General features: G+C 41.1%; 1 protein-coding gene across 32 annotated transcripts in view; it reads right to left on the reverse strand.

Moving 5' to 3' along the window:
• Window positions 1–1,064: 1,064 nt before the first annotated feature.
• Window positions 1,065–12,489, reverse strand: part of FAM47E (family with sequence similarity 47 member E) — a 34,672-nt gene continuing 23,247 nt past the window's right edge. For 16 of the 32 annotated variants that reach the window (XR_015165282.1, XR_015165281.1, XR_015165278.1 and 13 more), the window contains 3 exons: window positions 8,729–8,884; window positions 3,869–3,946; window positions 1,065–1,460 (listed from right to left, as the gene is read on the reverse strand). Coding sequence is in view for 27 of the 32 variants with exons in the window: in XM_086405299.1 (XP_086261425.1) it covers window positions 1,380–1,460; window positions 3,869–3,946; window positions 8,729–8,884 (315 nt within the window). In the remaining 5 variants the exon portion in view is untranslated. Of the gene's footprint in view, window positions 1,461–3,868; window positions 3,947–6,391; window positions 8,189–8,728; window positions 8,885–12,489 lie in introns of those variants that run through there. The other 16 variants (XR_015165280.1, XM_086405301.1, XM_086405294.1 and 13 more) reach the window with 2 other exon arrangements.

Genomic DNA, 12,489 nt, shown 5'->3' on the forward strand with positions numbered 1-12,489 from the left:
ACACTTGAAAGTCAGAATTATGGGACTGAATGCCAAAATCCTGCCCCAGCTTGCCTAGTACAACTGGAAGCCTCCTTCTCTATGCTTGCAGGCTGAGCAGCTCTCCCTTCATGGCTCCCATGGGCTACGATGCAGGAATGTATAATGAGCTGAAACATCAAGGGAGTCTGGGAAAAGTGGCCTTGCTAGAAAAGCAACTAATTCTGGAGTTGGATTTGCTTTCCTGCTTAACAAACTTCTGCCCACACCAACATTCACAGACTTCCTGAATGCTTATTCACCACTGTGGTATCCCACTCAACACTGAAACTCATTTCACAGCAATAGGCTGACACTATGGGCTCACTGCTTCTCTCATATACTCCATCACCCTAACATGTCTGGACACATAAAGACTCATTTACAGCTACATTATTGAAATGGGACCATGACAGTCCCAGAGGATGAAAGGTCATCCATCAGCCAGAGATTTTGGATTTGAAGACATATATAGTAACTGATAAAACTTTGGGAACCAATATCCTTTTTGCATTTTTATTTTTTGACTGCACCATGTGGCTTGCAGGAGATCCCAAACCGGGGATCGAACTCAAGCCCCCTGTATTGGAAGTGTGGAGTCAATCACCACTAAACCACCAGGGAACTCCCCAATAGCCTTTTAATAAACCCCTTTTGATTAAATTATCTAGAGAGAAAGATCTAGAAAGATGCATTCCAATGACTAAAGAGTGGTTATTGCACACTCTACAGAAATTCTTTGTATTTTTTAATGTTCTTTTCGCTAATCTATATTTCCTAATTTTCCCTAACATAAGCATTAACATTTTTAATAAAAATATTTTTAAAATTTAATCTTAATAATGTTATCTTGAGTTTCCATTAAACTTTATGATCCATGACCTTATGAGTACACATTTATTATCAAGACTAACATGCCAAAAAATGGGGAAAAATCCTCAGTAAGCTGAATTCAAGTGAAAGAAGATTATATTGTAAAGAAAAAGTAAAGGAGATATTCACTGAAAGCCGGGAAAATAATACTCTGGAAAAATGCAAGAAAGTAATTCGGCTTTCTTAAGGTTTTATTTATTTTTACAAATAGTTGATATAACTCTGTAATATTGACAATGCTACAAAAATGTTAGAACACCAAATATGAATACTGATCTCATAGTTGATAAGATATATAAAATATTGATTAACTGAAGCAGAAGACCATTCTGAAATGTTTACAAGTATTAGTTATAAATTTTATGGATGCTGCCAAGTCAAAGTTGTACATTTGTGGGGGGACATTCATCATACATTTTGTTTAATGTTTAACAGGAGAGAAATAGCTAAGTAAATGAAAACTGTCTAATCATCTTCCCAAGATTCATCTATGCTTGAGTTATTTTATAGGACTGTCTCTGGTTACACTCACGTTTACATTCCTTCTTCATATACATCTTCTCAAGGAACTAAAAAAAGAAAAAAGACCAGAGAAGCTAAAATTGGCAAATGAAAATTGTACGGTCTGCTCAGAACCAATACCATACCTGAATTCACAATCTCATACTCCACTGTATATCCTTATAGTACTCAACATCTGATGTTGATGACTAGACCATGCTAGATGGTGGACTTTGGAAGGTAGTTGCATATCATCAGAAATGCCGAGATTAATTCACACTCATTTTATGGCTAAGTCCAGCTCAGCCCAGCTCAGCACAGCCTTGTACTGCTCATCTCTGCTATTAAAGGCCTGGACCTCTGTGTAGCTGAGGGAATGAAGCTGTCAGTAATGCACAGAGCAGTTAATCCAGAAGCAGATACTGGAATGTGTATGTACCTATGTTCATGTAACATATATGAATGTGTATATACACAGAAATTAGGGGAGTGAAAAGAGAATAAATGCTCACATATAAATTTAAGCAATGACTAAAGGACTATATATATATATAATTTACAATAATAGAGTTCCTCCTCTCTTTTAGTTGAAATCTTAAGGCTAAAATCAAGGATATAAGATATAAGAAAGGGAGAAAATATTCCAGGGTTTTGACATGCAGGTGTTCGCATGGGACTCAGCTATAGCCAGAGGCATCATCTCTCTTCAGTTGATGCAGCTAAAAGAGTAGCCAGTGATTCAGGCATGCTTCTTTTTGCCCAAAATTGAATTAAATGTTCATCAACAGAATGGATTAAATGAACAGGAGAAAAAGCAAAATGAAAAAACAAATCTCTTGCCACTAAGAATATTCAGAAAAACTATGAGTCATCATAATATCAAGATATCCAATTACAACATATATATGTGTGTGTGTATATATACACACACACACACAAACACACAATCTCCTTGGCAAGAATATATATTAATCTGTCTGCATGTGTATAGATATATATATATCTATACACATAATTATATTTAAGCTAAGTACAAGGTTGTATGTATTATATAATCTATACAATTATATAATCATGTAAAATATATACACATATTTTATATATTATACATATAAATATACTTATGCAGGCTGTATATGCAAATGAGGCAGTTATTATAAATCCATAAATGTGTATGAGTACATTACTACATCTAGTAGGCCTACAGTTGATGCTCAGAGCTAAAGGATAGATTTCATTGCTAGTTCTATAACAGAGTCTTTTAGCCCATTGGTCTATGTCACACACTAGACTTTCCCCTCACATCGCCTGATTTCACTCTGAATCAGTCTGTATCTGAGCTTGATCAGAATACCTATTTGCCAGTGTGGTGTTGTTCAGTTGCTCAGAGGTGTCTCTTTTGTGACCCCATGACTAGCCCACCAGGCTCCTCTGTCTATGGGGTTTCCTAGGCAAGAATACTGGAGCGGGCTGCCATTTCCTTCTCCACCGTTTGCCAGTCAGTATAAGTTATTGTTCGTTCTATCACTCTTGGAAAAAAGAAATCCAGTATCGTGGTTCCAGGAAAGTCTACCATCTTGGCTGCACGGCCTCCTAAAGACTCCTCGGGCCGAGTGCACACAGGAGACACTGGACAAGCTCAGAACTCATCAGCCGTGACTCAGGCCCCAGGCCGGCCTGGCTTCCTGCTGTGGTGACAGGCTGGTCTAGGGACAGAGCTCCAGGCTGCCGGCCCTCCTGCTCAACCGTCTGCTCTACCAGCCTCCCGCCCCACTCTTGTCATCTTCCAGGACAGTCTCCACGTGGGAGGCAGCAGGGGCAGCTGCACAGGCTCACAAAGTGAGAAAAAGACAGAAGAGCCCTCAGGGATGTCTGGGAAGTGACCCTTTGGCCTAGTCTGCATCCTCCTGTACCCTGCATTGTTGTTCAGTCGCTTAGTCGTATCTGACTCTTTGCAGCCCCGTGGACTGCAGCACACCAGGCTTCCCTGTCCATCACCATCTCCCAGAGCTTCTCAAACTCATGTTCATTGTGTCGGTGATGCCATCCAACCATCTCATCCTCTTCTCCTCCTGCCCACATACAGCACAATAGTAGTACTGTGACTCCCAGCTCCAGTTGGTCCTGACCCCAGCACGGCTCCTTGACCTTAGAAGTGGAAGTGAGGGAGACAACATTCCTGGAGGATTCAGTGTTTTAGCAGCAGCCTCTCTCCCTGCACACAGATCCCTTTCATTTGGTCCCATTAAGGCCAAACCCAAGGAAGGTGAGTCAACAGGAAGCAAACAGGCAGAATGAAAAGGGCAAAACAACAAACGCCATCTGTGGGCCCCTGTCTGGGGTAAGCACACCCTTTCTCCAGGGCTGAGTCCTGGTGTGTGCCTGGAAAAGAAGTATTTCATCAGGGCACTGACCCCTTTCCCATTAGCAACTGTGAGCCCCTAAGCGGGTCTCTCCAAAATGACCCTTTACTCACACTCGGCATCCTGTAGCCCCTGCTCAGAATAAAATTCTTAAAGGCAACAGCTCCATGAAGGTCCACAAGTAACTCCTCCTGAAAGAGGGTCCACAGTTTAAAAAACAGTCAGCTGTCAGAAGCTTCATGTCATACTTGTCCTAATTAAAAGCACTGAGCCCTTTATCAAGTACCTCATTTTAAACTACTTCCTTTTCATGTGGGAATATGTGTATAAATAATGTTCAGAAGTTGATGACCACAAAGGTTTTCAAAAGATACCCAACTTTCCTTTCCCTGGTCTTTTTCTTACTCTTGTATTAAGGATAAGCAACACATTTTATCAATTAGATAATTATTGACCTAGGATGTCTAGACTCTATTTGAGATTAATAATTGTGATACTGTCATTTATAATGTGCTATGCTGTGCTTGGTCACTCAGTCACATCCGACTGTTTGTGACCTCATCGACTATAGCCCACCAGGCTCCTCTGTCCATGAGGATTCTCCAGGCAAGAATACTGGAGTGCATTGCCATGCCCTCCTCCAGGGGACCTTCCCAACCCAGGGATTGAACCCAGGTCTTCTGCATTGCAGGTGGATTCTTTACCATCTGAGCCACCAAGGAAGCCCGTGATTTATAATAAGAAATATGTATTTGGTCTTCTTCCCATTAATGGTACAGAGCTCCTAAAAGCCTTGAAATTTCTTAAGTGATAAAAGCCACAGAGGTGAGTTTTTCCTTATTTATAACAAGCACCTTTCAGCCACGACATAGTTTATCTTAACGAGGTCTTTTTGGAAACCCCCCAGATAGCTACAAGATGGGAGTAGGTTGCCAGGGAAACCAACCATGTAATTAGAGGGTTGGCACTTTCAGCTCCAACCTCAACCTCCTGGGAGGGGAGAAGAGCTAGAGTTGAATTAATCAGGAACAGCCAGTGATGTAATCAATTAAAATCGCTCAGTCATGTTCGACTCTTTGTGACCTCATGGACTGTAGCTCAACAGGCTCCTCTGTCCATGGAATTCTCCAGGCAAGAATACTAGAGTGGGTTGCCATGCCCTCCTCCAGGGGATCTTCCCAACCCAGTGACTGAACCTGGCTCTCCTGCACTGGAGGCAGATTCTTTACCATCTAAGCCACCAGGGAAGCCCAGTATAATGAAGCCTCTGTACAAATCTAAAGAAGGGGATTTGGCAAGCTTTCGTGTTGGTAAGGATGTGAAGGTACCTGGGGAAGGTAAGGGAGCTCTGAGTCCTGCCCACATACTGTGCCCTGTGCATCTCTTCCATCTGGCTGCTTTTGAAAATACCTCTTTATAATAAACTGGTAATCTTACTAGATTGTAAGTAAACTGTTTTCCTGAGTTCTGTGAGCTGTTCTTGCAGACGATCAAACCCAAGGAGGGAGTCATGGGAACCTTTGATTTACAGCCACTCAGCCAGAAGCAGGGGTGACAACCTGGACTTGAGACTGGTATTTGCAGTGGAGGCAGTCTTGGGGTCTGAGCCTTTAAACTGTGGGATCAGATGCGTCTCCAGGTAGGCAGTGTCAGCATTGAGTACAATCGTAGGACATCCAGCTGGTGTTGGAGAATCAGAAAACTGCTTGGTGTGGGGAAAAAAAAAAAACCTCAGCACGTTTGCTGACCAGAATTGAGAGTGGTAGAGGAAGAAATGGGAGTGTTTTCCTACTCAGTATGTATCTGCAAGTTTTAGAATTAACTCCAAAGGGCATGATAAAAAAAAAAAAAAAAAGATTTGATCCAGTCCCAATGTCTTCAGGGTATTCATGCATTCATTTGGTTTTTCTTCAATTTATTTGAATTTATAATCTTGGTGTAGAAGTTATCATTGTAATTCAGTTCTTTAAGGCCATTTCACTTTCCAAATGAATTAAATTAAGAATAGTCAAAACTCGTGTTTCCAGCAAGACAGCCATGCCCTCATGGCGACTGGCCCTCAGCAGCACACAACTGCATACATGTCTTGTGAACTGAGGTGCATAGCCAAGTGGCATCACTTAAAGTACACAAGATATTCAGTCTTCAGGTATTATAAAAGTGTGATTTACAAAAGTCATTACAGAACAATTCCATTGCTTTGAGTCCTTCCTGTGTCTAAACTGCCTGATAAACAGTCTTTTACTGTAATAGTTCTATAAACCACATTTCCAAAATTTAAGTATTATTTCTTTTTCATGAGTTGACTGTAACTATTATGACAAGTGTCTTTACTGGCTTTCACCATTAAGATAAATCTTTTTGTAAAATTATTTAAGTCCTTAGGAATATGTTTCTTGGGACTTCCCTGGCGGTCCAGTGGTTAAAACTTCACCTTTCAATGCAGGGGGGTGAGGGTTCAATCCCTGGCCAGGGAGTTAAGATCCCACATGCCTTGGGGCCAAAAAGCCAGAACATAAAACAAAAGCAATATTGTAACAAGTTCAATAAAGATTTAAAAAATGGTCCACATCAAAAAAATCTTTAAAAAAAAAAAGAATATGTTTCTTAAAAGAGAACTTCTAGACACCTTAATCAAAAGTTTCATTACTGTTTTTATTTTTAAATATTTAACTCATTGAGGATGTTTGGTTATTTTTTGAAAGTAAACTGGAACCGTTTTATGTCATATATTCAGTCAGTCAGTTCAGTCGTTCAGTCATGTCCACCTGTTTGCAACCCCATGGACTGCAGCATGCCAGGCTTCCCTATCCATCCCCAACTCCTGAAACTTGCTCAAACTCATGTTCATCAAGTTGGTGATGCCAGCCAACCATCTCATCCTCTGTCATCCCCTTCTCCTCCTGCCTTCAATCTTTCCCAGTATCAGGGTCTTTTCCAGTGAGTCAGTTTTTTGCATCAGGTGGCCAAAGTATTGGAGTTTCAGCTTCAGCATCAGTCCTTCCAACGAATATTCAGGACTGATTTCCTTTAGGATTGACTGGTTAGATCTCCTTGCAGTCCAAGGGACTCTCAAGAGTCTTCTCCAACACCACAGTTCAAAAGCATCAATTCTTCGGCACTCAGCTTTCTTTCTAGTCCAACTCTCACATGCATACATGACTACCAGAAAAAACATAGCTTTAACTAGATGGACGTTTGCTGGCAAAGTAATGTCTCTGCTTTGTAATATGCTGTCTAGATTGGTCATAGCTTTTCTTCCAAGGAGCAAGCGTCTTTTAATTTCATGGCTTCAGTCACCATCTGCAGTGATTTTGGAGCCCCCCAAAATAAAGTCTGGCACTGTTTCCATTGTTTCCCCATCTATTTGCCATGAAATGATGGGATCAGATGCCATGATCTTAGTTTTCTGAATGTTGAGTTTTAAGCCAGCTTTTTCACTCTCCTCTTTCACTTTCATCAAGAGGCTCTTTAGTTCTTTGCTTTCTGCCATAAGGGTGGTGTCATCTGCATATCTGAGGTTATTGATATTTCTCCCGGCAATCTTGATTTCAGCTTGTGCTTCATCCAGCCTGGCATTTCGCATGATATACTCACAGGATGACAATACACAGTCTTGACATACTCCCTTCCCGATTTGGAACCAGTCCATTGTTTCATGTCCAGTTCTAACTGTTGCTTCTTGACCTGCATACAGATTTCTCAGGAGGCAGGTCAGATGGTCTGATATTCCCATCTCTTGAAGAATTTTTCAGTTTGTTGTGATCCACACAGTCAAAGGCTTTGGCGTAGTCAATTAAGCAGAAGTGGATGATTTTCTGGAACTCTCTTGCTTTTTCTATGATCCAGCAGATGTTGGCAATTTGATCTCTGGTTCCTCTGCCTTTTCTAAATCAGCTTGCACATCTGGAAGTTCTCGGTTCACATACTGTTAAAAAGCCTGGCTTGGAGAATTTCGAGCATTACTTTGCTAGCGTGTCATATGTTAAACTCACATAAATTTAGATAGGCAGCTCCAAAAACTGTATGACAAGAAACTCTGCCTAATATTATTTATTTTGAAGCTTATATATAAGCATCTTGGGCTCATAAATTCATGTCATGTTTCCCATTTGAAAATAAGAATTTCATACCCAGTTCTAGAAAAGATAAAATACTTTCTGCCTCAGCTTTCCAAGCAAAAGGAGGTAATTGATGAGTGACTTTTGAATGAATGAGTAGCCAAACTTTTATAGCATTTTATGTTTTTGAAATGTTTTTACAATGTTATCTGGGAGAAGTTTTGAATCTGCTGATCCAGAGAAGAGGATCACAAATATTCTCAGGAGTCCTGTATAAGCATTGCATCAAAATTTCCAAAATTTCAGGACTATAGTGAGCATCTTCTTCCATCAGGTCCTTGCTCACTAGAGATGGGCAGGCACACAGCTTACCTACAGTAAAACCAGAACGTATCCTTGTTGTGTGTTTGGTGCTTTGTAACATCAAACAGTGCTTAACCTTTGTCCCTTTTCTCTCAGAGAGATCCTGCAACTCTGCTGAATGGCATAAAAGTAGTTTTTTTTTTTTTTATCACAATTTTAACATTCATTCATTGCTGATTAAAAAACAAAACAAAACCTCACATTTTCACTCAAAGAGAACTCATGACATTATATCCATTCTCAACTGAGATGGTCCTACCAAGTCACACCACCCTTTGAACAACCAATTTATCCATGGACTCAGGAAGAGTAGGAGGACAATGAGTGGTTGCCCCATCTTTAGAGACATTGTGTCTACCATGAAGCTAGGAGATTTCAAGTCTTGCTTATTACATATTCCTCATAAAATGACTTGGCTTTCTCATTGTCAAATTCAATGCGCAAGTTACAAGACTTTCAGCAGCCTCTGAATTTCTCCAGAGACTTTGACTCAATATGAAGTGGCAGTTGCTCTAGGTCAGATGATCAAGTCTCAGCATACACACATACCTGCTCCTGTAGCTCCTTTTTAAAATTCTCATCTTGAGCTTTATGTAAGACCTTGGGGTCAACCAAAGGCTCATCAGCTCTTTGCTTTTTCCACAACTTGGGGTTCAGATACCATGCTCCATATCTCATCTTCACCCACTTTGGTTTATGAGGTTTCTGTACAAATAACATAATTCCCAATTTCATTAATTTGTTCGGTTTGTCATTTCAATAAATCTAAAATTAAACTTGTGAAAATGGTACCATTTATTTTTAATTTATGCTTACTCCTTTCCAAGGCATTTTATGAAGTGTCAGTAGGCTTTGATTTTACAAACATGAAAAGTTTACGACTGAGAAAATAATGTGGTAGGTAAGCATGGCCTTCAATTTAGACAAACCTGGACTCAAATCCAGCCCTCTCCAACTTAGTAGCTATGAGACCATGGACAAGTTACTCAAATTCTTCATTTGTAAAATAGAGATAATAGTTATCTACTGCCGGGGTCCAGCCCCGGCTGATCCAGGGTATTCGAAGCGGGGACGGCGTCGGCGACCTATTTATTTAAATATTTTATCAAAGATATAAAGAGTAATAGGATGAGGACAGCTCAGTGAGGAAATTCAGTGGAGAAAAGAGGCTGAATAAACTTCCAAAGCAGGGAATTTACGTCACCTACGAAGACCGCAAGCGTCCTCCCGTTCTCCCAAAGGAGAGGAGACACTAAGGACTCCCTGGTCGGATCTTAGAAGCCCAGGCAAAATTAGTAGGCTTGACGAGCTTCCCCGCCTCAGAGGAAAAATTCAGCTAGAAGGTGAAAGAAAGAACGACATGGGGAAACCAAGTTTTGGTGAACAAGGCCCGCACTTTATTTTCCAAAGTAGTTTTTATACCTTAAGTTGTGCATAGAGGATAATGGGGGAAGGGGTGGAGTCATGCAAGGACGGCGGTTCCTGGTCCTAATCGAAGCCAGGCTTTCAAACTTATCATATGCAAAAGTTCAGGTGAATTACATCGTCTTCTGGCCAGGAGGCCTGTTAACATTTTAAGAAACTTATCTTTCTCTAAAGGTGATTATTCCAAAGTCAGGCACCAGCCTCCAAAAAAGCATTGGACAAAGCTGCATTCCTATAGGGCAAAGGTGAGGTGGGCTCAATTAAGAAAAGAATTAACTCAAGGGTCCAAGGTTACAAACATTGAGGCTACTACTTACCTTTCTATACACCCATTATATCAATCAATACACTGCCAAGGACACAGTAGGTAAGGAGTATGGAGACTTAGCAGCAAACATTGGCCCAATAAGTGAAAAACCCTTCACCAATACAATTTCTAATCAATCTTTTAACTACTCAAAGGAATCTGTGTTTAGACTGTTTAGAACATCTCCTGCCTCTCACAGTTGGGAGGCTCTGAACAATCACATGTGGCCGGAAAAACCTATTCAGGCAGGCTAGAGGATTTCCAAAGGAGTTTGTAGGTTAAACACTGTCACACCCAGGAATTATTAACTGGAGCTGTAAGCTAACTCTTTTTTCAGAGAGAGGTAGTGGGGGACAGCCCCCCGTAAAGTCAGAGGTGTAGGTGAAAGCACAAAGCAGAAAGTAGGCAGACTCTGGTTTTGGGGCTAGATGCTCGAGAACTTCCAGGGAGACCCCTGAGGCTTGATCCCGCCTTTGCGTATGCCAAGCCTCCTTCCTCATGACCTTTGCCACGGGCGGAGCTCACTCCCCGCAATCTACCCCATAGGGTTATTGGGAAGAAAAAATGAAAGAACTATGTAAAACAGCTAGAAATCAAATATTTCAATGAAGGGTAATGACCTTCAATAATACTCAATCAAAATAATGGTATTAACCTATTAGTCCAGCTCTGTGTTCAGCTTTGTAAGTGGTACATTACTTTTGATCCAAATGCTATCCAACACCACCAATCTCTTGTCTCTTTAATTGAAAGAGAGAAAGGGGTAGAAGAGATGTTGTCTTTCTTTCTCCCATGACTCAGTGTTACAACAAAAAGAGAAACTTTTCTGGACAAATATAAAGAAAAGAAAGTAGATCTGCCTGAAGCAGACTGTAGGAAAGAGGATTACCTGGAAATGAGCTTGAAAGATCTGTGGATTGATGGGAATATCCTAACATGGGGTTGCAGTGATGGCTGCACAATTCTTTAAATGTGAAATCATTTAAATGTGAAATCACTAAAATGGGTGAATACCTCAAAAATACATGTGTAATGTAAAATGTTGACTATTTCAGTGTTATGAAATAAAGTCTTCATGTTGTAAAAAAAAAAAACAAATGAAACTTTTCTTTCCTACTAACAAGCAAGAGAAACAAAGGAAGGAGTTAATAGCCATAGAGACAGCAAACCAAGTCTGTAAAAGTTAAGCAATTGCAGTTTTAACTGTTACTAATCTGTAGAATATGCAACTAGATTTGTCCTTCACAAAGTTAATTCCTTAATCACTTTCTGACTTGATGTGAACTGTATCCTTTATGTGATCCTGCATCTGGCATTTTCTCCCCCACACTCTCTTGTAACACTCCCCTGTAGCATTCTTCATTTCAGGAAGAAGGTCACCAGTCGATAACTTTGGAAGAGAACAGACCCAGTTACTGAGCTTCCTGACGCCAGCTGTGGCCCTTTTGAAATTTTTGCAGAAGAAAGAAAAATACAAGACCTCCACTGTTTTCACGCTTATCACCTACCCTGGCTACAAGTCCTGATTCTAAGACCTCTCCCTATTCCCCAGGAAGGAGGGCACAGCTTCTGAGGCACTTGCCTCCCATGTTCCCTCTTTGCTTGGCAAAGAAATAAAGTGACTCTCTTTCCTCCAAAACTCCGTCCCCATATTTCTTTTTGGTATTGGTGCACAGAGGGCCAGTATTTTGGCAACATCAGTTCATCTGTTAGTTCATAGCCCAGTGCTGTGATGCAATACCCACTCATTGTCTCATCATGGAAGGAGGTCTAATGTTTGCACAGGACTAAGAGATATGAAACACAAAGATCCTGCTCCTCCCTCTTCTCAGGCTTCCCTGGTGGCTCACATGGTAAAGAATCTGCCTGCAATGCAGGAGACTCGGGTTCAATCCCTGGGTTAGGAAGATCCCCTGAAGAAGGAATGGGTACCCACTCCAGTATTCTTGCCTGGAAAATTCCATGGACTGAGTCCCTGGGGTCACTCATAGGTGGAATGTGTGGGCCATTCTAGAGTCAAGCCAGAAACACCTGCCTGAGGAAGACAGGATGGGACCGAACACACAGGAGGGCAATCCCTTCTCAGAGCTGGATTCAGCATTATGAGTTCCATTCCAACCCTCCTGACCACTTTGTTATTTCTAGAGCACCTGCCACATTGCTGCCTCAGCACCTTTGCATTCACTGTTCCCTCTCCATAGTGCTTTTCCCCAAGGCATCCACACGGCTCACTCCTTATCTATTTCAGGTCATCTTTTCAGTTGTGTCTTCCCTGACCACCCGGTTCAAAAACTGTAACCCCCATCACAATACTGCTTGTCTTCTTTCCCTGACTCATTTTTCTTAACAGCAGTTATTACCACTTGATATGCTAAATATTTTTTTTTCTTTGTGGCTGTGCTGGGTCTTTGTTGCTGTGAGTGGGATTTCTCTAGTTGCAGTGAGCAGGGGTTACTCTCTACTAGTGGTATGCAGGCTTCTCATTGCAGTGGCATCTCTTGTTCACAGCATGGGCTCTGGGGCATGCTCAAGCTTCAGTAGTTGAGGTTTGTGGGCTCAGTAATTGCAGCTCTAAAGT

The sequence above is a fragment of the Bos grunniens genome, chromosome 6 (assembly GCF_055505025.1).
Source record: "Bos grunniens cultivar Pamir isolate PY7600 chromosome 6, Bosgru_T2T1.0, whole genome shotgun sequence".
Classification (NCBI taxonomy): Eukaryota; Metazoa; Chordata; class Mammalia; order Artiodactyla; family Bovidae; genus Bos; species Bos grunniens.